This window comes from Equus caballus, chromosome 29, assembly GCF_041296265.1.
Source record: "Equus caballus isolate H_3958 breed thoroughbred chromosome 29, TB-T2T, whole genome shotgun sequence".
NCBI lineage: Eukaryota > Metazoa > Chordata > Mammalia > Perissodactyla > Equidae > Equus > Equus caballus.
The window spans coordinates 33144830-33166897 of NC_091712.1; the positions used below are offsets into that span (position 1 = coordinate 33144830).

Sequence of the window (22068 nt, forward strand, 5' to 3'; positions counted from 1 at the left end):
TTGCTATACTCGGTTTGCCAATACTTTGTTGAGGATTTCTGTATCTATATTCATGTGTGATACTGGCCTGTAATTTTCCTTTTTTGTGTTGTCCTTGTCTGGCTTTGGGATCAGGGTGATGTTGGCCTCATAGAATGTATTAAGAATTGTTCTGTCTTCTTCAATTTTTTGGAATAGTTTGAGAAAGAGAGCTATTAAATCCTCTTTGAATGTTTGGTAGAATTCTCCAGAGAAGCCATCTGGTTCTGGACTTTTACTTTTTGGGAGGTTTTGATTACTGTTTCAATCTCTTTACTTGTGATTGATCTATTCAGATTCTCTATTTCTTCCTGATTCAGTTTTTGGAGGTTGTATCTTTCTAACAATTGATCCATTTCTTCTAGATCGTCCAATTTGTTGTCATATAGTTTTTCCTAGTATCCTCTTATAATCCTTTGTATTTCTGTGGTATCCCTTGTAATTTCTCCTCTTTCATTTCTAATTTTATTTATTTGAGACTTCTCTCTTTTTTTCTTAGTGAGTCTGGCTAAGGGTTTGTTACTTTTGTTTATCTTCTCAAAGAAGCAGCTCTTGTTTTCATTGATCTTTTCTACTGTTTTTTTGGTTTCAATTTCATTTGTTTCTTCTCTAATTTTTATTATTTCTCTCCTTCTGCTTAATTTGGGCTTCATTTGTTCTTCTTTTTCTAGTTCTGTTAGGTGTAGTTTGAGATTGCTTATTTGAGGTTTATCCTGTTTTTTAAGGTGGGCCTGCATTGCTCTGGATTTCCCACTTAGGGCCACTTTTCTGATTCCATATGAATTGGTTTGGTGTATTTTAACTTTCATTTGTCTCCAGATATTTTTTGATTTCTCCTCTGATTTCTTTAATGATCCATTGGTTGTTCAGTAGCATGTTGTTTAGTCTACACATATTTGTCCCTTTCTCAGCTTTTTTCCTGTAGTTTATTTCTAGTTTCATAGCATTATGGTTGGAAAAGATGCTTGATGTAATTTCAATCTTCTTAAATTTATTGAGGTTTGCCTTGTTTTCTAACATATGGTCTATCTTTGAGAAGGTTCCATGTGCACTGCTTTTCTGGATGGAGTGTTCTATGTATACCTATTGAGTCCTTCTGGTCTAGTTTTTCATTTAATTCTACCATTTCCTTGTTGACTTTCTGTCTGGATGATCTATCCATTGATATAAGTGGGGTGTGGAGGTCCTCTACTATTATTGTGTTGCTCTTAATATCTCCTTTTAGGTCTGTTAATAGTTTCTTTATGTACTTTGGTGCTCCTGTTTTAGGTGTATATATATTTATAAGTGTTATGTCCTCTTGGTGGAGTGTCCCTTTTATCATTATATACTGCTCATCTTTGCCTCTCATTACCTGTTTTATCTTGAAGTCTACTTTGTCTGATATAAGTATGGCAACACCTGCTTTCTTTTGTTCACCATTAACTTGGAGTATCGTCTTCCATCGCTTCACTCTGAGCCTGTGTTTGTGATCAGAGCTGCGATGTGTTCCCTGGAGGGAGCATATCGTTGGGTCTTATTTTTTAATCCAGCTAGCCACTCTGTGTCTTTTGATTTGGGAATTCAATCTATTTACATTAAGAATGATTATTGATATATGGAGCTTAATACTGGCCATTTTATCACTTGTTTTCTGGTTGTTCTCCATTTCCCTTGTTTCTAGTCCCACGTATTTCTGACTGCCAATTCCGTTTGGTGGTTCTCCATGATGGTTTTCTCAATTTTCTCTTTATCATTTGTGTCCAATCTGACTTTTTGCTTAGTGATTGCTGTGAAGTTTGTATAAAAGATCTCGTAGATGAGATAGCCCATTTTCTGATAGCCTCTTATTTCCTTAGTTGAAGCAGTTTCCATCCTTTTCCTCTTCCCTGTCTATGTTGTCACAACTTATTCTGTTTTGTGTTGTGAGTTTGTGGTTAAAATGAATTATAGTTATTTTCTATGTTTTCCCTCCCTTTATCTTTAATGTTATATTTAAGTGTTTGCTAACCTGTTCTGATAGAGAGCTGCAATTTCCTGATTTTGTCTGTCTATTTATGTCCTTGTTCAAGGCTTTGTAAACCCTTTCTTTTTTTTTCTCAGGTATGAGGGCCTTCTTGATAATTTCTTGTGTGTCTGGGGGGGTCTTATGGTGATGAACTCCCTCAGCTTTTGTTTGTCTGGGAAAGTTTTTATTTCTCCATCATATCTGAAAGATATTTTTGCTGGATTGAGTATTCTTGACTGAAAGTTTTGTCTTTCAGAATTTTGCATATATCATTCTTACTTGTAATTCCAGCTCCTTCCCCAGGTTTGGGACGTTCTCAGCTACTATTTCTTTGAACAGGCTCTCTGCTCTTTTCTCCCTCTCTGCTCCCTCTGGAATACCTATAATCCTTATGTTGCATTTCCTAATTGAGTCAGATATTTCTTGGACAATTTCTTGATTTCTTTTTAGTCTTACTTCTCCCTCCTCCTCCATCTGAAGCATTTCTATATTTCTGTCCTCCAAATTACTAATTCTGTCCTCCATAATACCAGCTCTGTTATTTAGGGCCCTTAGATTTTCCTTTATCTCTTTCATTGTGTTTTTCATCACCAACATTTCTGATTTTTTTTTATAGTTTCAATCTCTTCTGTGAAGAATTCCCTCTGTTCATTAATTTTAATCCTGATTTCATTGAACTATCTTTCTGAGTTTCCCTGTAACTCTTGAGTTTTTTTTATGATAGCTATTTTGAATTCTCTGTCATTTACATTGTAAATTTCTGTGGTTTCAGGATTGATTTCTGGGTACTTGTCATTTTCCTTCTGGTCTGGAGCGTTAATATACCTTTACACTATTTGATGAGGTGGATTTGTGCCATCACATAGTGGTAGTATCTGGTTGCAGATTCCACCTGCTGCCACTGTGGGGGGGCAGGAGCTGTGTATTTTGAGCCCACTGTGACCCCTGGCAGCTGTGTCTGTCCTTTGGAAACTGTGTTGACAGGGCCGGTCTGCATTTGCCCTCTGGCCACCACTGCTTTACACATGTAGGTGCACAGGCAACTCTGGTGCTGGTCCTCTGCTCTGGTCGACCAGCCAAGTTGGTGGACTGGGCAGGTGGGAGGTGCTTTCTGTCATGTGCCTGATCCTGGCCACTCCCGCTTTGCATTTGCTGTCTGCCCTCCTGGGCTGCTCAGCTTGGTGATGATGCCCACATGATTGTTCAGCCTCCTCAGTGTGGAGCATTCCCATGGACTGGGAGGCAACTCCAAGAGCAAAGGCGTTCCTGCAGAGAGCTTCCTTTTCCCCATCTCCTCTCAGAGTTGCATGCTGGCTGCCATACACAGTCCCATGCCCTACATCACTGCCATTCAGGGAGGAAAAGGAGATCCCCTTACCTTCTTCCAGCACCTCCACCTTCAGATTTATGGCTGCATGGATCTCTCAGACGTCTATTTTGTTGTGTGCATATCCTCTTTTGGTTTACAAATGTCCTTTTCATTGTATCTTAGCAGGGAGAGACAAGGGAAGAGTTCACTCCACCATGATGCTGACATCACCCTCCTAGAAGTTTTATAGTTTCAAGTCTTATATTTTGAGCTAATTTTTACATATAGTCAAGGTATGGATTGAAGTGGGGTTTTGGGGGTTTTTTTACATACAGATATCCAATTGCTGTACCACCATTTGTTCAAAAAACTATCCTTTTCTCAGTGAATTGTCTCTACATCTTTGTAGAAAATCAGTTGTTCATATATATACATGTGGGTTTACTTCTGTACTCTCTATTCTGTTCCATTGACCTATGTGTCTGTGTTTACACCACAACACACTTTGTTGATTACTGTAACTTTACAGTAAGTCTTGAAACCAGGTAATGTTAGCCTTCTAACTTTGTACTTTATTTTTTAAGCTATTTCGGCTGTTCTAAGTTCTTTGCATTCCATATGAAATTTGGAATCTGCTTGTCAAATTATATCAGAAAGTTCAGAGGGATTTTGGTTGAGATTGCATTAAATTTTTAGACCAGTTTGGTGAAAAATGACACTTTACCAACTTAAAGTCTCCTGACCTATTAGCAAAGTATGTGTCTCCATTTTTCAGAGTCATCTTCCATTTCTCTCAGTAATGTTTCGTAGTTTTCAGCGTATAGGTTTTTGTCAGATTTATTCTGAAGTATTTCATGTATTTCGATGTTGTTGGGAATGGTGTTATTTTTTACACTTCAATTTCCAATTGTTTATTGTTAGTATATAGAATACAATTGATTTTTGTATATTGATGTTTTATTCCACATCTTGTTAAACTTTCTTATTGGTTCTAGTAGCTCTTTTGTAGATTCATTTCGATTTTCTAGATAGGTGATCACATCAGCTGTAAGTAAACAGAACTTTCCATCTTCTTTTTCCTGATGCTTTTCATTTCTTTTATATCCTTGTCTTGCTCCCGTTCTTAGAAGGAAACTTTCTATCGTTCATATTAAGTGTAACATTAGTAGTAGATCTTTCATAGATACTTTTTATCAGGTTGAGGAAATTCCCTTCTATTACTAGTTTGTTCAGTTTTTGTCAAAAATTATCTTTTTTTGTAAGCATGTAGCATATATATTTCTGAATTTATTAAAACTTGAAACTGCTCTAAGACTTTTGGGACAAAGATTTATATCCACACACACACACAGCTATATTTATTTCTACATCTCTTATTAAACAATATTCTACATCATATTAAAAACCATGAATTCACATTTCAACCCCACAGCATTCGTTCTATTTTTCTTCCTTTCAATATTTGTAACTCCTTTGTCTGACTGTAGAAACGCAGCTTCCATTATCCTTAATATATTTGCTTATTTGGTCAACCTCCTGTGTGTATCCCTTCTCCCATCACCATCACCATCCCATACCTCCTGTAGATGCCCTCCACATCACACTTGGGCTTGACACTCACTCATCAGAATGCAGCTGCCTTCCCTGACATGGACACCTTTTTTACCTTGCTTAGTCTCTGACTCCATGCCCTTCTGTGTGGACACTACCTCACCCTAACCATGCTCTGATACTTTGTGCTTGTCATCCCCTTCCACATGGAAGCCTTCCCCACCAGCTCATGCACTGACCTTCTATACTGGGAAACTCTTCTATGTGGATGTCCTCATCCCTGTTGGCTTCTGAAACCCATGCTGGGCTGCATCCTCTGAGGCCACTCTTTACTCTACTTAAACATGAATCCCTGTAAAGGCTGAACTCCCACATGGTCATCCTCCTCACCTTCTCGGGTTCCAAAGCCCCATGACATTCTCATATGCAGGGATTTCCTTCTAACCCTGCTGGAGCTCTGACACCCTGCACTGGGCCACTCCTCCGCATGGACCCTTCCTCACTCTTGTGGCTCATTCCTGCAATGGGCAGTCCTATTTGGAAACTTTGCTTGTTTTGGTTGGGCTCCCACATCCCTCCTCGTGCCCCTGCTTTGCCCTAACTAAAGGGTTTAGGACTAAGTTTTTTAGGAAGGGATATGAAGAGGAGGAGGAATAACTTATTCATTTATTTTTTTATAATTAACTTAGAATAATTTTTTATCAAACTCAAAAATGTTCCATTGTGTTTTTGATTGGGATTTTAGGAGGAAATGCCATACTGACAGTACTGGGTCTCTCGCTTTAGAGGATCCAGCTCCATTATTGCAGAAGAATCTCTCATAAGGCAACTATAGCCACAATCAAGGTCAACTAGAGCTATAATTAAGGTCAAAGCTCAGCATGCTTCAGGGGACAGGTACAACTATGACCCATGAGGAAATAGCCTACACACTAAACGAATTGCCAGACTTTGCTGACATATATCGACAGCATCTGGGCAGATCTCAAGAGGGAAGAACATAACACTAGTTCTGGCAAAATTTATTTATACTGATGATTTACTAGGGAGTCCAGAATTAATGTACTGCTAGAGGTGGCTCTGATAGCTTACTTGATTGATTGACTAAAATTTGAATTCAATAATGGCATATATTTAAAGAGGCTGAGATGCCAGAGCTTCCCTGGCATAATGTGGAGGGGGGAATCCAAAGGCTTAGGGAGCTAGGGATATTGAACTGAATGTTTCATATATGACCAGGATGGCTGCCTCCCAACTACATTCCACAAGATGGTCCAGAGACACTTGCTTCACAAAGGCAATGAGATATATATTAGTGAGGAGAGCACCTGCATCCTTGAAAATCTCTGTGGTTGCTCTTTTCTAGGCAAGATATGACTGTAGAGGATGCCACTGTTGAGATGGTTTCCCTGATTCAAAGGGAGTGATAGGATGCTGGAGCAGCAGGGGCCAAGGGTAGCACTTAATTGCCTAAGACAAGGTGAGCACATCTACCATAAAGAGCAGGAGGGATATACCAGGAATCAGAATGTTTTGATTGGCAGAGATCTTTGGCAGAGGCTCGTTGGTCATGGTGTCTCAGGAAACCAAATATATGGGCAGTCTACTAGATATTGATTGATCTATATAACAGCAAAAACTCTAAGCCTGGTAGCTGAAAATCTGACTTGAGTTGCCACAGTGGAGAGTTGAGGCCTCTTCCTCAGTTTCTAGACATATGTAAATGAACAGAGACAGAGCCCTTTGATTGAAGGGTAGGCCAGGTGCCCTTGAAGAAGGACTCTGCACCATCGCCACAAGTATACATTATAAATCTTCCTCTAAGACTTCTCCAAAAGGACCAGAGGCAATTTACTGGAATGACTGTGCACTGGCAAAAGGAAATATCCAGACCTTTGGGGGAGCACTAGACACGGGCTCGGAAATGATATTAATCCCAGAGGGACCCAAAATACCACTATGGCCCAAAAGCCAAAGTGAGATCTTACCATGCTCAGATTATAGATGGATTTTAGCTCAAATCAGACCCAACTGGGCCAATTTGGTCCAGACATTCACCTAGTGGTTATTTCCCCAGTTTCTGAAGGTATAACTGGAGTAGACATAGTTGACAACTGGCAGAATCTACACATTTGCTCTGACCCATGAGTGATGGCCACTATGGTAGGAAAGGCTAAGCAGAAGCCCCTAGAACTTCAATTCATACCAAGAGACTAAATCCGAAGCAATACTGCATCCCTGGGGGGCACTGAAAAAATTAATGCTGCCATCAAAGACTTGAAAGAAGTGCAGATGGCGATACTTATCACATCTCCACTGAACTCACTAGTTGGGCCTGTGCAAAAGTCACATAGATCTTGAAGAATGAGAGAAGCCTACTTGAACTTAATGAGGTGGTAACTGAAATTCCAATTGCTGCCCTAGATGTAGCATCTTTCCTGGAGCAAATCGACATGTCCCCTGGCACTTGCTTAGCTGCTATTGACCTGCTGTATGCCTTTTCCTCCATACCAATTTGTAAAGACCACCAGAAACAGTTTGTTTCTACTCGTCAGGGCTAAGAGTACACTTTCATAGTCTTGCCTCAGGGCCATGTCAATCCTCCTGCTCTCTGCCATAGTTATTCTGCAGAGGTCTTGATTGTCTTGACATTCCACAAAACATCACACTCTACTTCATTGATGACATCATGATGATTCCATCTGGTGTTCATAAAGTAGCAGGTATGTTGGAGGCCTTAGTAACACATATGTGATCTAGAAGGTGGGAGATAGGTCCCACAAAAATTCAGGGACCTCACACCTTGGTGAAGTTTCTGGGGGTTTAATTGTCACTCTTCCAAAGTGAAAGTAAAGTTGCTGTCCCTTGGACCACCTACCATGGAAAAAGAGGAAAATGCTTGGTGAGCCTGTTTGTATTTGGGGGACAATGTGTACCATATTTGAATGTGTTACTTGGACCCATCGACAGAATCAACTATAAGGCTGCCAGTTTCAAGCAGAGACGAGCAAAAGAAGGCTCTGCAGCAAGTTCAGGCCATAGTACAAGCCACTGTATCACTCGGGCCTTATTATCCAGCAGGTCCCATGATACTAAAGTGTCTGTGACAAACAGGAATGCTGTAAGGAGGATAATCACAGCACCAAACTTTAGGACTTTGGAGCAAGTCTATGCCCTGTTCTGGATAGGACTATTTTTCTTTTGAAAAATAGCTTCTACCTTGCCACCAGGCCTTGTAGAGACTGAAGGCCTCACCGTGGGATACTGGGTGACCATGTCACCTGAGCTTCCCATCATGAACTGAGTGTTGTCTGACCCACCCAGCCACAAGGTTGTGTGCACAGCAGCAATCTATTGTCAAACGGGAATGGTTTGTAAGAGACTGAGCTTGGGCAGGTCTAGAAGGTACAAGTAAGTTTCATGAGCAAGTGGCTTCGGCTCCTTTAACTCTGAAGATGCATTGCCCCTTCCCCCTCCTACGGTCTATGGCCTCTTGGGCATGTTCCTGATGACGAGTTGACGGAGGAAGAAATAACTGAAGCCTGGTTTACAGATTGTTCTGGATTATATCCAAGTATCACTGGGCGCCACTTGGGGTTGATCCTGAAGGACATTGGTCAAGGAAAATTCTCCTGGTGGGTAGAACATTCAGCAGCAGGTTTAGCTGTATGCTATCTAGACTGAGAGATGGCCAGTGGTACAGATGGACAGACACTAACTCATGTGTAGTTGCTAGTGGTTTGGTTGGATGGTGTCAGGGTTTTCCAGAAAAACAGAACCAATAGAACCTATCTATAATAAATGTTAGGATATATATTATATATATATATGACATATATAGGATATATATCTATTTATATAAATAGAATATATGTATTTATATACATATTAGGATATATGTGTATATATATATATATATATATATATATATATATATATATATATAAAAAAGGAGATGAATTGGCTTACACGATTATGGATGCTGAAAAGTCCCATGATCTGCCATCTGCAAACTAGAGACCCAGGAAAGTGAGTGGTGTAACTCAGTCTGAGTCCGGGGGGGAGCTGATGGTATAAATCCAAGACCAAGGGCAGGAGAAGATAAGATGAAATGTCCCAGCTCAAGCAGTGAGGTGGGGGGAAGAAAAAAAAACGGAGGGCAAATTCCTCCTTTCTCCACCTTTTGTTCTACTCAGGTCCTCATTGGATTAAATGATGCTCACCCACACACTGGGGAGGACAATCTACTGAGTCTGCTGATTCAAATGCTAATTTTGCTTGGAAACACCCTCACAGACACACCCAGAAATAATGTTTAATCTGGGCAGCCGGTGGCCCAAGTCAAGCTGACACATAAAATTAACTATCACATATGGCTAGGGACTTGAAAGCAATAGGATTGGAAGATTGGTGACAACATCTGCGGAAGAGGCATACAGATGAACCTCTTGGGGTGGTCAGATTGTGAAGATAATTGTATCCGTTGTGAATGGCGACCAAAGAGAAGCTCTTAGTAATTGGGTGGACAAATCACATACTCTGTGAGGGTCAGTCTCTTTCCCCAGCCACCTCAGTGCTTGCTCAATGGGCCCATGAAAAACGTGGCCGTGGTGGTAGGGATAGAGGCTGTGCATTGGCTCAACAGCACAGACTTACCCTTACCAAGGCCAACCTGGCTAACACTGCTGCTGAGGACCTAGTATGTCAGCAACAGAGGTCAACATTGATCTCCTAATATGACCCCATTCACTGCGGGAATCAGTCAGCCACCTGGTGGCAGGTTGATTACATTGGACCTCTTCCATCTTGGAGGGGGCGGAGATTTGTCCTCACTGGAATCAATCTGATTCCTTCCTTGCCCCACAATGCTTCTGCCAGTAGCACTATCTATGGACTCACAGAACACCTTATCCACCATCATGGAATTTCCATAACGTTGCTTCTGATCAATGATTTCCATAGCATTGCTTCTTTCTTAGCAAAGGAAATGCAGCAGTGAACTCTTGGCCATGAAATTAATTCGTCTTACCACATACTCCATCCCCTAGAAGCAAATGGGCAAATTTTGAGAGGTGTAATGGCTTACAGAGGACTGAATTATAGTGTCAGTTGGGAGTCAACACCCTGAAAAGGTGGGGTGCTATCTTAAAGGATATTGTACATGCTTCAAAGCAGAGAACAATCTATGGTGCAATCTCCCCCCTACCCAGAATCTATGGGTCTTGGAATCAAGGGGTGGGAGTGGCTTGTCTCACTATTAAACCCACTAATTCAATCATAGAATTTTTGTTTCCCATCTTGGCTACCTTGAGCTCTGCTTGTTGGGAGATCTTAGTCCCCAAAGAGGAACTGCTCACCAGGGGACACACCAATGGCTCCAGGTAGAGAAGTCCAGTGAGTGAGGCACTCTGCCAGACCTTACAGAAGAGAAGAAAAGCATGACTGATGTGTCTGTGAGTCCGGAAGGAGAACTCTCAAAGCTGCTCACTTCTGGAAAATACATTCTGGGTAGTATTGGAAGAGTTGTGATTCTGTCAAGTTTATACAAGATAGAAAGCAGCCATGCGTACTGACTTATTTATTTGCTCGTCTAAATGGAAAGAAAAGTCAGGGTTTTAAGATCTGTAGGAGGGGACAAATCTTTTCCAGGCCTCTAAGGCAATTGAAGATGCAATTAAAAAGAAAAACTTTCTTACTATCTTGTCTGCATAAGTTATAGCTTAGGGCTAAAATAGAGCAGGGCTTCTGGTTAATACAAAATTAGCATTAGTCCAATTACATACTCTTTTAACCATCACTGGTGATTATGCTAAGGTTATTACTATAGTCTGCTGATTTCTAGATAAAGGGCCCACTTGTACCTTTAAAACATTGCCTATTTTGTCTATATTCTAGACATGGACTCTGGAGTCTGATACTGGGGTCTGAGTCCTGGCTCAGTCCCTTTCTAGCCCTGTGATCTTGGGTAAGCCAATTAACTGCTCTGTGCCTGAGTTTCCTTATCTATAAAATGAGGATGACACGAGCATCTACTTTTGAGTGTTGTCTTGAGAATTAATTAAGATAACATATGCAAAGTCCTTACAACAGAGCTTGGCCCATAGGAAGCAATGAATAAATGTTATCAATTGTTAATGTTGTAATTTGGCAATGCTTTCTCTAAGTCTGCTTGCCAGGAATATAAACCATTTTATATCCCTCTCTCCCTCTTTCTCTAGCAAAGCTGCCGAACACCTGCTAAATAACTGATGTAGACTGAATTGTGTCTCCTCCCCACCCGGCACACCCCCAAAGTCATATGTTGAAGCTCTAACCCTCAATGGGACTGTATTTGGAGACAAGACCTTTAATGATGTAATTAAGGTTAAATACAGTCCCCAGGATGGGGCTCTAATCTGATAGGACTGGTGTCCTTAGAAGAGGAGGAAGAGACACCAGAGATCTCTCTCTCTGCATGCACCCAGAGGAAAGGCCGTGTGAGGACATAGAGGGAAGGCGGTTGTCCACAAGCCTGGAAGACAGACCACACCAGAAACCAGCCCTGATGGCGCCTTGATCTTGGACTTTCAGCCTCCAGAACTGTGAGAAAATAAATGTCTATAGTTTGAGCCCTCCAATATTTGTTATGGCAGCCCAAGCTGACAAGACAATGATATTATGCAATTTTGTAATTCACACATTCAGTGAAAGACAAATGAGCAGGGCTGACATAGATTCTGATGTCATCTTTGAATACCATTACCTGTTGTGTGAAAGTCTGGTATTTACCACGGGCTGGTCACAGCAGGGAGTCTGTTCAGGACTACTGTCCACTTGATTCCCTCTAATGACACCTATTTTTTCTACAAAATTTATTGAGGCTCTAGACTGATCACTAGATATGCAGGGATTCGTTGTTATCTGTGAGGAGTTCTCACTCATTTCTTTTTGCTGTTAGACCCATCACAGAGGATTTTCTAAGAATGAGAATTTGGTTGACTGAGTCATTGATCAGACATGGGCTACTGTTGAGCCCCTGCCAGCTATAGCCTTCCATTCCCTCACAAGCTGGGCAACACTGGCTAGTATTCCCATCATTCCGCTTCTGGGGATGCTCAAAGCCCTCCCTCGGATGTCTTCTGATTCTTGGAAACTGCCCTTCCCACAGGCTCTCCCTCCCGATTCCCTGCCCTGCACTGGCTGAATTTGGACCCCAGAGCTGCCTTTCGAAGTCTTCATTCCCTACAAGCGTTCACGAATTTCGTTGTCCTACCTGAAGGTTCAGGGATCATTGGCAGAAGACTGGGGGATCATGGAGAGGTGAGGCCCCTCCTTGGAATTTTCTCTCTTGCTTCTCTATTCTCTTTTCTCCTCACCTTTCCTTCCACAATTCCCTGAGAACTCTTCTCCCTTCAGTACATAGAAGAATTCGGCTAGGTTCCAAGTCTCAAACTTGCAGAACCCTAGTTAATAATATGCTCACAGAACAAAAAGCTTTCCTTTTTAAGGCAGTTCTGCGTATAAATTTTTATATATTTATATATTAAATTTATGTTTATTAATTTATTATAAATATCATATAACAATATGTATATGTATGATGATATGTAGATTATATGCATGATATTACATGTATGGTATAATAAATATATATAAAATATTGTAAATATAAATAAACACATCCTCTTTTTTCTTCTTACTACATTAGGAAGAATTAAGGCAATTTAGAGATAAAGGGAACTGCTGAGTTTAGAGATAGAGAACTGTGGAGTTCGGGTCTCAGATTCACTCAGTGACTTGGGAAAAGCTGTTTGGAATTTACATGTGACTTTATTTCCCAGGGGTAGGGTGTTTAGAAACTGGAAGTAGGAATTATGTAAATCATGTAGCTTTAGGAAAATCAGGGCAAAATGGCTTTCCAATCTTTTATCAAGGCTTTCCCGAAATTGTCATTAAATAGTAAGCAAAATAGAGAGAGAGAGATCCAAAAAAGTTTATTAGCCCACACTGACTTTCCTAGTTAACCTCTGCGAAGGTAAAGTCAGATTTCATTTCTATGTATTTTGAGTCTAAATGAACTACACAGAGAACGTAAAAACGCACGCCGAGTAATCATGCAAACGAACAGCGATTATTTTAAGGAGGCCACGCGTTTGGAAGATGCCTTACGCGTGGACAGCTTTGGCCCCGTCCATTAGTGGGGCGCTGGAGGAGGGCTGCGCTGCCGCCCCAGGCAGCGAACTTCTCGCCGCGCCCCCGCACCCCCTAAACACCCGCCGCGCGTCTCCCGAGCGCCCCGCGCGCCCCTGGTCCCTGTCCCACCCTCAACCCGGCCGCCTCCCCGCCCTCTCCCGCCGCCGCCCAAGCTCCAGTCGCGGGGGGCAGGGCAGGAGGCGGGCGGCCGGCCCGCCCCGCGACCCTTTTAAAGCGTCGCGGGCGAGGGCCGGGCATGGTGAGCCTGGCGGCGGAGAGAGCGGCTCGCCGAGCTCTCCGGAGCAGCGCGAGGAGCCGAGCGCCCAGGGCTGCGCTTCCCGGGCCGGCGGGGCGGGCGCCCCGGCTGCCCGACGCCTCCTGCGCTCGGCGGCCGCGCGCCCCCGCTCCTCCCTGCCGGTTCCCGGGGGTCCCCGCCATGCGCCCAGGCTAGTGCGCCCGGGGCGCAGCGCCGACCGGGGCCGCTCCCGCCGCCCGCTCCCGCCGCCGGCATGCTGCGCCCGCTGCTGCTCGCCGCGCTCTGCCTGGCCGGTCGGCTCGAGCCCGCCCGCGGCTGCCAGCTCCCCTCGGAGTGGAGACCCCTGAGCGAGGGCTGCCGCGCCGAGCTGGCCGAGATCATCGTGTACGCCAAGGTGCTGGCGCTGCACCAGGAGGTGCACGGCCTGTACAACTACCTGCCGTGGCAGTACGAGGCCAGCGAGGCGGGGCTCTTCTACTCGGCCGAGATCGAGATGCTGTGCGACCAGGCGTGGGGCAGCATGCTCGAGGTGCCCGCGGGCTCCAGGCTCAACCTCACCGGCCTGGGCTACTTCTCGTGTCACTCCCACACCGTGGTCCAGGATTACTCCTATTTCTTCTTCCTCAGGTGAGCCCGGCACCTCTCGCCCACACCACCCTCTCGGTCTGTTTGCGCCAGGGTCACCGTTGTCTGGAGCCAGGTTAGGAACTCGCACGGAATCCTGTCCGTGCCATGTTCGAATACGCCTTGGGCTCCTTCCCTCACTCTCTTGTCTCCTGCTCCGTCTGGCGTCTCTACAGAGATCTCGGGTACCTGTGGCTAAGAGAAAACGGGTGATTTCTGTGCTTAATGCACAGGACAGTGTTTCAGGCAACAGCTCAAGGTGGTTCCAACAATCCATTTGACTCATCTTTTTTTTGAAACTGGATTCAGTGGGAGTAGCTTGGGATGGTGGTCAAAAACCCCCCCAAGACTTTGAAATCGGAGTGTTGTTGGAGTTCTGACTCGGCTCTTCCTAACTGCTATTGAGAAAGTTACTGACCTTCTCAAGAACTTCAATATTCTCATCTTTATAATGTGAAAAACAAGGTTGGTTGAGACTGAAGCACAGTAACTCATGCACAACACCTGGTGCAGGTTAGATGCCTAACGAATAGTCACACACTCTTCTCCCCACCTGCTTAAATGCCAGGATGTGAATGGTGTGGAATGCAGCCCAGCTGTCCTTGTTTCACTCATATCAGCTGATATCAGTCTCATATCAGCTGCCAACAGACCTCAACGCCAGGCTATTCAAAATAGCAAGGGTTTATGAGGGGGCCTGCTGGGAGTAAGACCCTGAGTCACAATGCTTGGAAGTGTAGAGAGGTGAATCAGGCAGGAGGCCATCTCTGATTGGAGACTACTGGAATCTTGTGAAGTTCCATGAAAGTTGGCCTCTGGTCAAGATGGAATGCATGCGCGTAAGAATTCAGTCAGTGGGTTCAACTGAAGTTTGAAATAGAGAACAGCAGGTGGAACCCTAAATGCATTGGTTGTCTCCAGTGGAATTAGGAGAGTGATCCAGAGCAATGGAGAGAAACATCAAAATGGAATCTAACATGTATATCAAGAGAGTGACAGAATTCATCCAAGCTTGCGATTGATAGTAGTTCTAGTCCTCCCAATCTGCCAAGTAGCAATAAGGGTATTTGGAATGACCATGACCAGGTTCTGCAGATTTACTTTTCACTCTTGAGATTTCATGTCGCTCTGAGAAAGAAAACAGTAAGTTCCACAGAGGGGCGTTCATAAGCTCACGGCAACACATGTTTTCCACATTGAAGCCAGAATATCTAAGTTTAGAATACATGGTGTGCTTTGTGTTGGCTTGAGTGGTTTAGCTAGATTAAGTTGATTTTTTTTTAATTTCTGGGGAACTATAGTTTCTAAATAAAGTCAGTAAGGAGTGAGACACTGGCCTTCTTTGTGCAGAGAAACTTCACTCAGATTTTCATGTTTTTACTTAGGAAAAACACTGAGACCCCCGCTATAAAACTATTCAACAATGCAACTTTATTTTCCAAAGAAAAAAGAGCCAGAGTTCTTGAGCAGTCTCCCCCTGGACCCCCCGATTTTATCATGAAATACAGTTTTGTCCCCTGGCTCTGTGGTGGTCAGCCAACTCTTTCATCTTTTGCTCTGACATATTTACAAAAAGTTAGGGCAGAATTACAGAGTCAAACAATAGTCTGACAGATTTCCATTTCACAGGGCTGTGTTCCCCTGAAGTGTGTTAACAACTGCATACAAATCATTCCTCCTGTGTTATTCTGGGACCTACTGAGATGAGAACAGATTCTGGTCAGTGTCACAGAAGAAAGTGGCAGTGGAGACCCACCGTTGAGCCCTACGTGCACCTCTTGGGCTGCAGTGTAACTTCCATCTCTCGTTTTCCTTTTTCTGACTTCTTTATCTTTCCAACAGGCAGTTGATGCTTGGCTCTATAAAAATGTTAACTAATATTTATAGTGTACTCACTCTGTGCCAGACTCTTCATTTACTTTTTCTAATGCAACCCTTACACTACCACCAGGAAGTAGGGTGATATTATTATCCTTTTTACAGATTGGAATACTGAAGCTTAGAGAAGCTTCGAGATTTTAAGAAATTCGTTTCATGTCAGACAGAAGAGAAGTTACAATGATAGGATTTGAACCCAGGTCTTTACAATTGGCCTTCCTTTCACCAAGAAACACTTTAGGAGAAAGAAGGGCCTTTGGGAGATATACAACTAACAAACGCACCCATGACACACTCCCCCCATGCCGTCACCCAAATTCATCTTTTTGAAAACCTGAAGGATAGACTCGTGTAGTATGAGGCAGAGAGGCAATTAGAAATAGTAACTCCTCTAATGAGAGCCATGCAAGGCATTGTTGTGTAATTGGCAAGACTGCCACAGTCTTCTAGGACTTTATTAAACCTGGTACACCCTGTGGTATCCAGTCTGCGTCTCTCCTTCTTTCTTCTGTTCCATTAGGATGGATGAAAATTATAACCTCTTGCCTCATGGAGTCAATTTCCAAGATGCCATCTTTCCAGACACTCAAGAGAACAGAAGGATGTTTTCCAGCCTTTTCCAGTTTTCGAACTGTTCCCAAGGGCAGCAACTGGCGACTTTCTCCAGTGACTGGGAGATCCAGGAAGATAATAGGGTAAGAATTGTCTGTACCCTGTGGCACAGCAAAATAATAGAACAGCTACATCTTGTATGAATTCTGTGATGAAAGGAGTCAAGAATGGTCTTCCAAAAGCCCAGGCAAAGAGTATTAGCCTCTCTCCCTCTCTTCCTCCCTCCCTCCCTCCCTCCGTCGAAGCAGTTAAAAAACACTGCTCATAAACTTTGGATTCCCAAGGCTTTACTATTTGGCATGGGGTGCCTCACAAAGTGAGGGAACAAGATGGGATGAAGGTTGGCACACTGTGCCTCAGTTTCCTCTTCTGTAAGATGCAAACAATAGTAGGATCCACATCATACCACTGATGCAATGTGATTTAACTATGTGAAACATGTAAGTAAAACCCTTAGCATAGTGCTGAACGGAGTAAGCACTCAATACATGTGAGCCTTCGTGACTGTTATTGTTACTGATAGCATAGGGCCCTAAGGAACTTTCTAAGAGGAAAGAGAAAGTCCTCAAGGAGATGAAATGATTGCTGTAACTACCACTTCTATGATTCTTAACAGTAGTTGCTGAGACATAGAAGTGCAGGGTGGCCAAGGTAGTTGTGGAATGTAAGGGTCAGGATAATTTTAGGGTATGAAAATATAGAAGGGATCTTCCAAACTGGGGCAGATGCCAGAGTTTCTGGGAAGTTTTGAGGATTCACAATTTAAGGTCACTTTCCCAAAGGAGTAGCATTGCCACAATCGAGCTGGGGTGATTGTGGGACCAGGTCCGTTGAGGCAGTGGCCCGCTACTCCCAATGCCCCATCTGAGATGGTTTTAGGGCAATGTGACAGGCTGCTGGAGAGAGCGGGGATGTGGGTGACTATGGGATGAGGACATTTTTTATGGGTTAATGAGCCAATTTGTATATGTTAAGCGGCTCCCTTCTTTCCACCCATATGTGTTGGGCTTGGGGGAAGTGTCTTGTGTCCGGGGGGTTGGCCTAGTAGTTGCCTTGTTCTTCCAAATCTCCTTATCGCCTGCCCAGCACTCCCTGGCACCTAGAGGCCTTCTTTGTGTTCTTTGCACAGAGACTGTTCTCTTGATGGGCAGGTATGTCCATCTAAGGAAAACTGTTTATTCTTCTTTGTGTGTGTGTTTGAGGAAGATTGGCCCTGAGCTAACATCTGTTGCTAGTCTTCCATTTTTTGCTTGAGGAAGATTGTCGCTGAGCTAACATCTGTGCCAGTCTTCCTCTATTTTATGTGGGATGCCACCACAGCATGGCTTGACAATTAGTGCTAGGTCTGCACCCAGGATCCAAGCCTGCAATCCCTGGGCCACCAAAGTGGAGCATGAACTTAACCACTGTGCCACTGGACTGGCCCCAGAATTGTTTATTCTTACTCCCTTGACATTACCAAGAGATTCCTTCCTTAGGCCTACCCTAGAGACAGCAATCCAGACTCCTCTAACCCCTTCTCCATGGCTTGCCAGAATTTTCGGAATGCTTGTCACATACAGATCTTCCTTGACTTGTGATAAACCCATCATAAGTTGAAAATATTGTAAGTGGAAAATGCGTTTAATACCCCTAACCTGCCAAACATCCTAGTGTAGCCAATCTACCTTAAACGTGCTCAGAACACTTCTATTAGCCTACAGTTAGCTAATCCTTAGCAAGATCATCTCACACGGAGCCTATTTTATAATAAAGTGTTGAATCTCTCAGGTAAGTGATTGAATACTGTACTGAAAGTGGAAAACATTGGTTGTGTGAATACAGCATGGTTGTAAGTGTATCGGTTGTTCACTGTCGTGACTGCATGGCTAAGAGGGAGCTGCCGCTGCCCTGCATCATGGGAGAGTATCTACCACATATTGCTAACCTGGGGAAAGATCAAAACTCAAAATCTGAAGTATGGATTCCACTGAATGCGGATCACTTTTGCACCATCGTAAAGTCCAAAAAACATTAAGTCAAACCATCGTAAGTCAGGGATCATCTGTTGTCGCTCCCAACATGGTTCCAAGCACCTGTTCTTTTCCCCCATAATCTGTCCCAGTGTCCACTCCCTACTGAACTGGACCTACGAAGTGAATACCTGAGTCCCCCAAGACTGAGTCACCCCTTAGCGTATTCTGAATGGAATCATTTTTGGCTCAGCCCTTTGGTTCTCCATTTTGTGGGCATTTTGCTTATACCATTACATCGTTGGTAACAATAGATTTATATCAAGAGATCGGATGTTATTCCAAAAATACCTGCATAGGTTAGCCCCCAAACTCTTCAGCTACATAACTTGTTAGCCCCATGTCGCACAATGAACCTATTAACATTTCCTTGGAATTAAATTTTCCAGCATTTGCCAAAAATAGAAGAGTAGGACCATGGAGAATTGTTTCAATGTGAAGCCAGTCCTATTTCTGGTGGTCAGTTGTTGATCTTGGGGAGAATTCCTTTTCTCTTTCCTTTTAATCACCCTGGCCTCTTAGATAACAAAGGGTGGGTGTGCTCCATTGCTCTGAGGGAAAGTCAAAAGCTTTGGGGGAGGAAAAGAATTACTCCAGATTGCTGAGCTGATGTGTAGCCGAATTTAGAAGTTAGATGTGATGTACTCCTTAACGCCTTGCTCCTTCTGTTGCTATCCCCTGCCCACTTTGAAGTGTGCCACATCAGAGCTAAGTTAAATTAGTTAGTTTAGAATTTAAGTTTAAATTTAATTTTAATTTCCTTTTTTGTCAGCTCCATGATTTACATTTTCTGATGCTCCTTGAGAAATTTTTACGGACCCTGGGTGGATTAAAGTAGTTGTGAATTGAAGATCTCAGAATTAGGTGAAGAATTATGGACGAATGCTTGTTCCCTTCTTCAAAAAAAGCTAAAAATTCACTGCTTTTTCTGGTGAAGGTGAGCATCATATTGTCTGTCCTACCCAGGATAAATATATCATGTTGTATCAGAAGCAGCCTGTATTTTTCCTATGTGGTCCTCAATCTCGGGAGGAATCAGAAGAGCTGTTCGGGTCATCTTTTTATTCCAGTAGAAATGGGTGTTAGACTTTTGTTAATCAGAACACATGAATCCTTCACGTGTTCTGAGTCCGTTATGAATGGCCCTGGACGTGGCATGTTACAGACCTTTTTTGTGTTACATGCCATGTCTTAGATTATAAATCCTGGAGGAATGTTAGCAAGTTCTCATCCTTCTCTCTGTTTATGCTGCTGTCTCTAAGCTTCCAGTCCGCTGGAATAGTCGATGTAGACTGTGCTTGTGAAAGGCACATTTCATTCTCTTCACTGATAATCTCGTTTTCTCCATCCTGGAGCATTACATGACTCTGGGGCCCCAGGGTTGATCTGGAGGTTAAGAAATGGAAGAGAAGGAAAATCTTATGTAGGGAAACTTTTGTGATTGCACACTCACTCGGTCCTCAGCGGTGACATCCTCTCTCTGGTTCCATCTTCAACTGTCCTACCCACACTTTAGTAAGTAGAAACACAATCTTGCTTTCAGAAGTTGCCAGGAAGTCAGCAGTGTTTGTAAGTGTTCAGCACCTCTCAGGTTCAGGGTTGTGGTGTTAATGGGACCTCAGGGGACGTCTTTGGCAAGTTGGAGCATCTACCAGATTTACTGGCAGAATTCTCTCCACACCAGCCAAGGACATTTTTCCTCCCTCTTTTCTCTCCTACTGGGTGAGTAGAACAGTCAAAACAGCAGTTGGATGTTTTCCCCTTTTTACAAATGCTGTCCTCCAGGACTGAGACCCAGACTGACCCATGCTTATATCAATCTGTCACAGAATGTCATGGGATTGAAATAAAATCTGTGAAAGTCCTTCTGCCATCTCTCTTCCCTTTTTGGAGTTGGGAAGGCTGATGGGGGCGTTATTCTCCAAGTTGTGTCAGAAGGAATGTAAACTTGTAATCAGAAGATCTAGATTGGCTCTGCTGTTTCCAGAGGAATGGACTTGGCCAGGGCCCTTGATTTCTCACAGCCTCAGTTTTTTTGTCTATAAAATGGAGCTAAAATATATAAACTGTCTAAGGTTTGTTGTCAGGACCTAATTAATTAGAGCTTAGGTTTGCAATTACTTTGTAAACTGTAAAGTGTGATACAAGAGTTTATTACTGTGAATTGATAATTTTAAAGTATGACTTTAAAAATGACATATTTTTAAAATTTAAAGAAGCTTCCTGCTACTTCCCAGTGATATGGCAGAGTGGTGGCAGCAGTGGTGACAGGGATACGTGTTGGAGATGGGAATGGATGATGGGGAAGCCGTCGCATGTGCTTTCATTCATCCAACGGAATTTATCGGGTTCTGTGCAGGGAGCATTTTACAAAAATTCGTTGAGTGAATTATGAGCAGATAAAACATTCACCTGGGTTCCCAGATCTGAAAGTTTGACATAGTAGTCAGTCGAGTTTCTCTCCCACTTCTGGCACTCATCCACCCAGTTCTCACCCGCCCTTCAAACAGGTCGCTGCTGTTATTAGGTTCTTATAACCGTTTAAGGTGTATTTTTATCCAACAAATAATTCAAACGTGTTATTTACCATCTTCTTTGACACAAATGGCAGCACATTATACACACTTCGCTATCCCTTGCTTTATTCACAAGAAAATATTGAAAATCTTTCCGTATCAATGCATATAAAGCTGCCTTAAATGGCTGTATAGTATTCCATTGTATGGATGTGTCCCAATATATTTACGTCCGCTATTGATAGGTAGGTTGTTTCCACTATGTTGCTATTACGGAGAGTGCCGACACATATGACGTTAAACATACGTCATTTTGTGGGATTGCTGAGTCTAATCTTTAGCAAATATTTATTGAGTGCCTACTGTGAGGCGGCTACTGTGTTAGACACCAGAGTTTCAATGTTGAGCAAAATACATAGTCCTTGACCCATAAAGCTGATAGTCCTAGTATTGGGGATTGACACAATCAAAAGGCTACATTAATGACTTTATAATTTTAAATAGAAATAAAAAATCTAAAGAAAGAGAAAGGAAGTAATCAGGGAGTCTGACCTAGACTTAGGGGTAAAGAAAGCCTCTGTTGAATTGATACTGGGGCTAAGATCTGATGGATGATGAAGCATCAGGGGAGATGAGAGCAATCCAGAGAAGGAGAATCTGTGCAAAGGCCCTGTGGTAGCAGGGCACATGGTGCCTTTGAGGAAATGAAAGAAAGCCTGTGGCTGGAGCAGAGGGAACCAGTGAGAAGGATGAGGCAAGAGCATTGGGCGGGGCCAGACCCTGCAGGGATTGGTGGATCTTGGTGAGGATATGGGCTTTGTCCTAACAATGGTAGGAAACCTTTGATGTTTTAAAAGCAAGGGATGATGGAATCAAATTTACATTTTGAGAAAACCAAACTGACAAGAGTGGGGAACTGGATTGGAGGGGATCCAAGTGATACAATGAGAATGGGTAGTGGTTGTTATAAAGCTCCTAGATAGATGCTAGACTACAGTGGAGTCAGTGGGGATGGCATGGAGTAGGCAAATCTGAGAGCGATTTAGGAAATAAAATCAGTAGCTGTTAACGATGGTTTAGATTTGGGTCAAAAAGGAGATGGGGGGAGGCTCAAAGATAACTCCTTGTTTCTG

At 43.1% G+C, this 22068-nt stretch overlaps 1 protein-coding gene and 1 long non-coding RNA gene across 4 annotated transcripts in view; both read left to right on the plus strand.

The window, feature by feature from the left end:
• Positions 1-12164, plus strand: part of LOC138921448 (uncharacterized) — a 64613-nt gene extending 52449 nt beyond the window's left edge. For 2 of the 3 annotated variants that reach the window (XR_011434028.1, XR_011434027.1), the window contains 2 exons: positions 11084-11446; positions 12013-12164. This is a non-coding gene — a long non-coding RNA (uncharacterized lncRNA). Of the gene's footprint in view, positions 1-7576; positions 7768-11083; positions 11447-12012 lie in introns of those variants that run through there. The other variant, XR_011434026.1, reaches the window with a different exon arrangement.
• Positions 12165-12973: 809 nt separating this feature from the next.
• CCDC3 (coiled-coil domain containing 3) overlaps positions 12974-22068 on the plus strand; it is an 80774-nt gene continuing 71679 nt past the window's right edge. The window contains exons 1-2 of the mRNA XM_023632362.2: positions 12974-13920; positions 16316-16490. Of these exons, the coding sequence (XP_023488130.1) occupies positions 13547-13920; positions 16316-16490 (549 nt within the window). The 5' untranslated portion in view covers positions 12974-13546. The remainder of the gene's footprint in view (positions 13921-16315; positions 16491-22068) is intronic.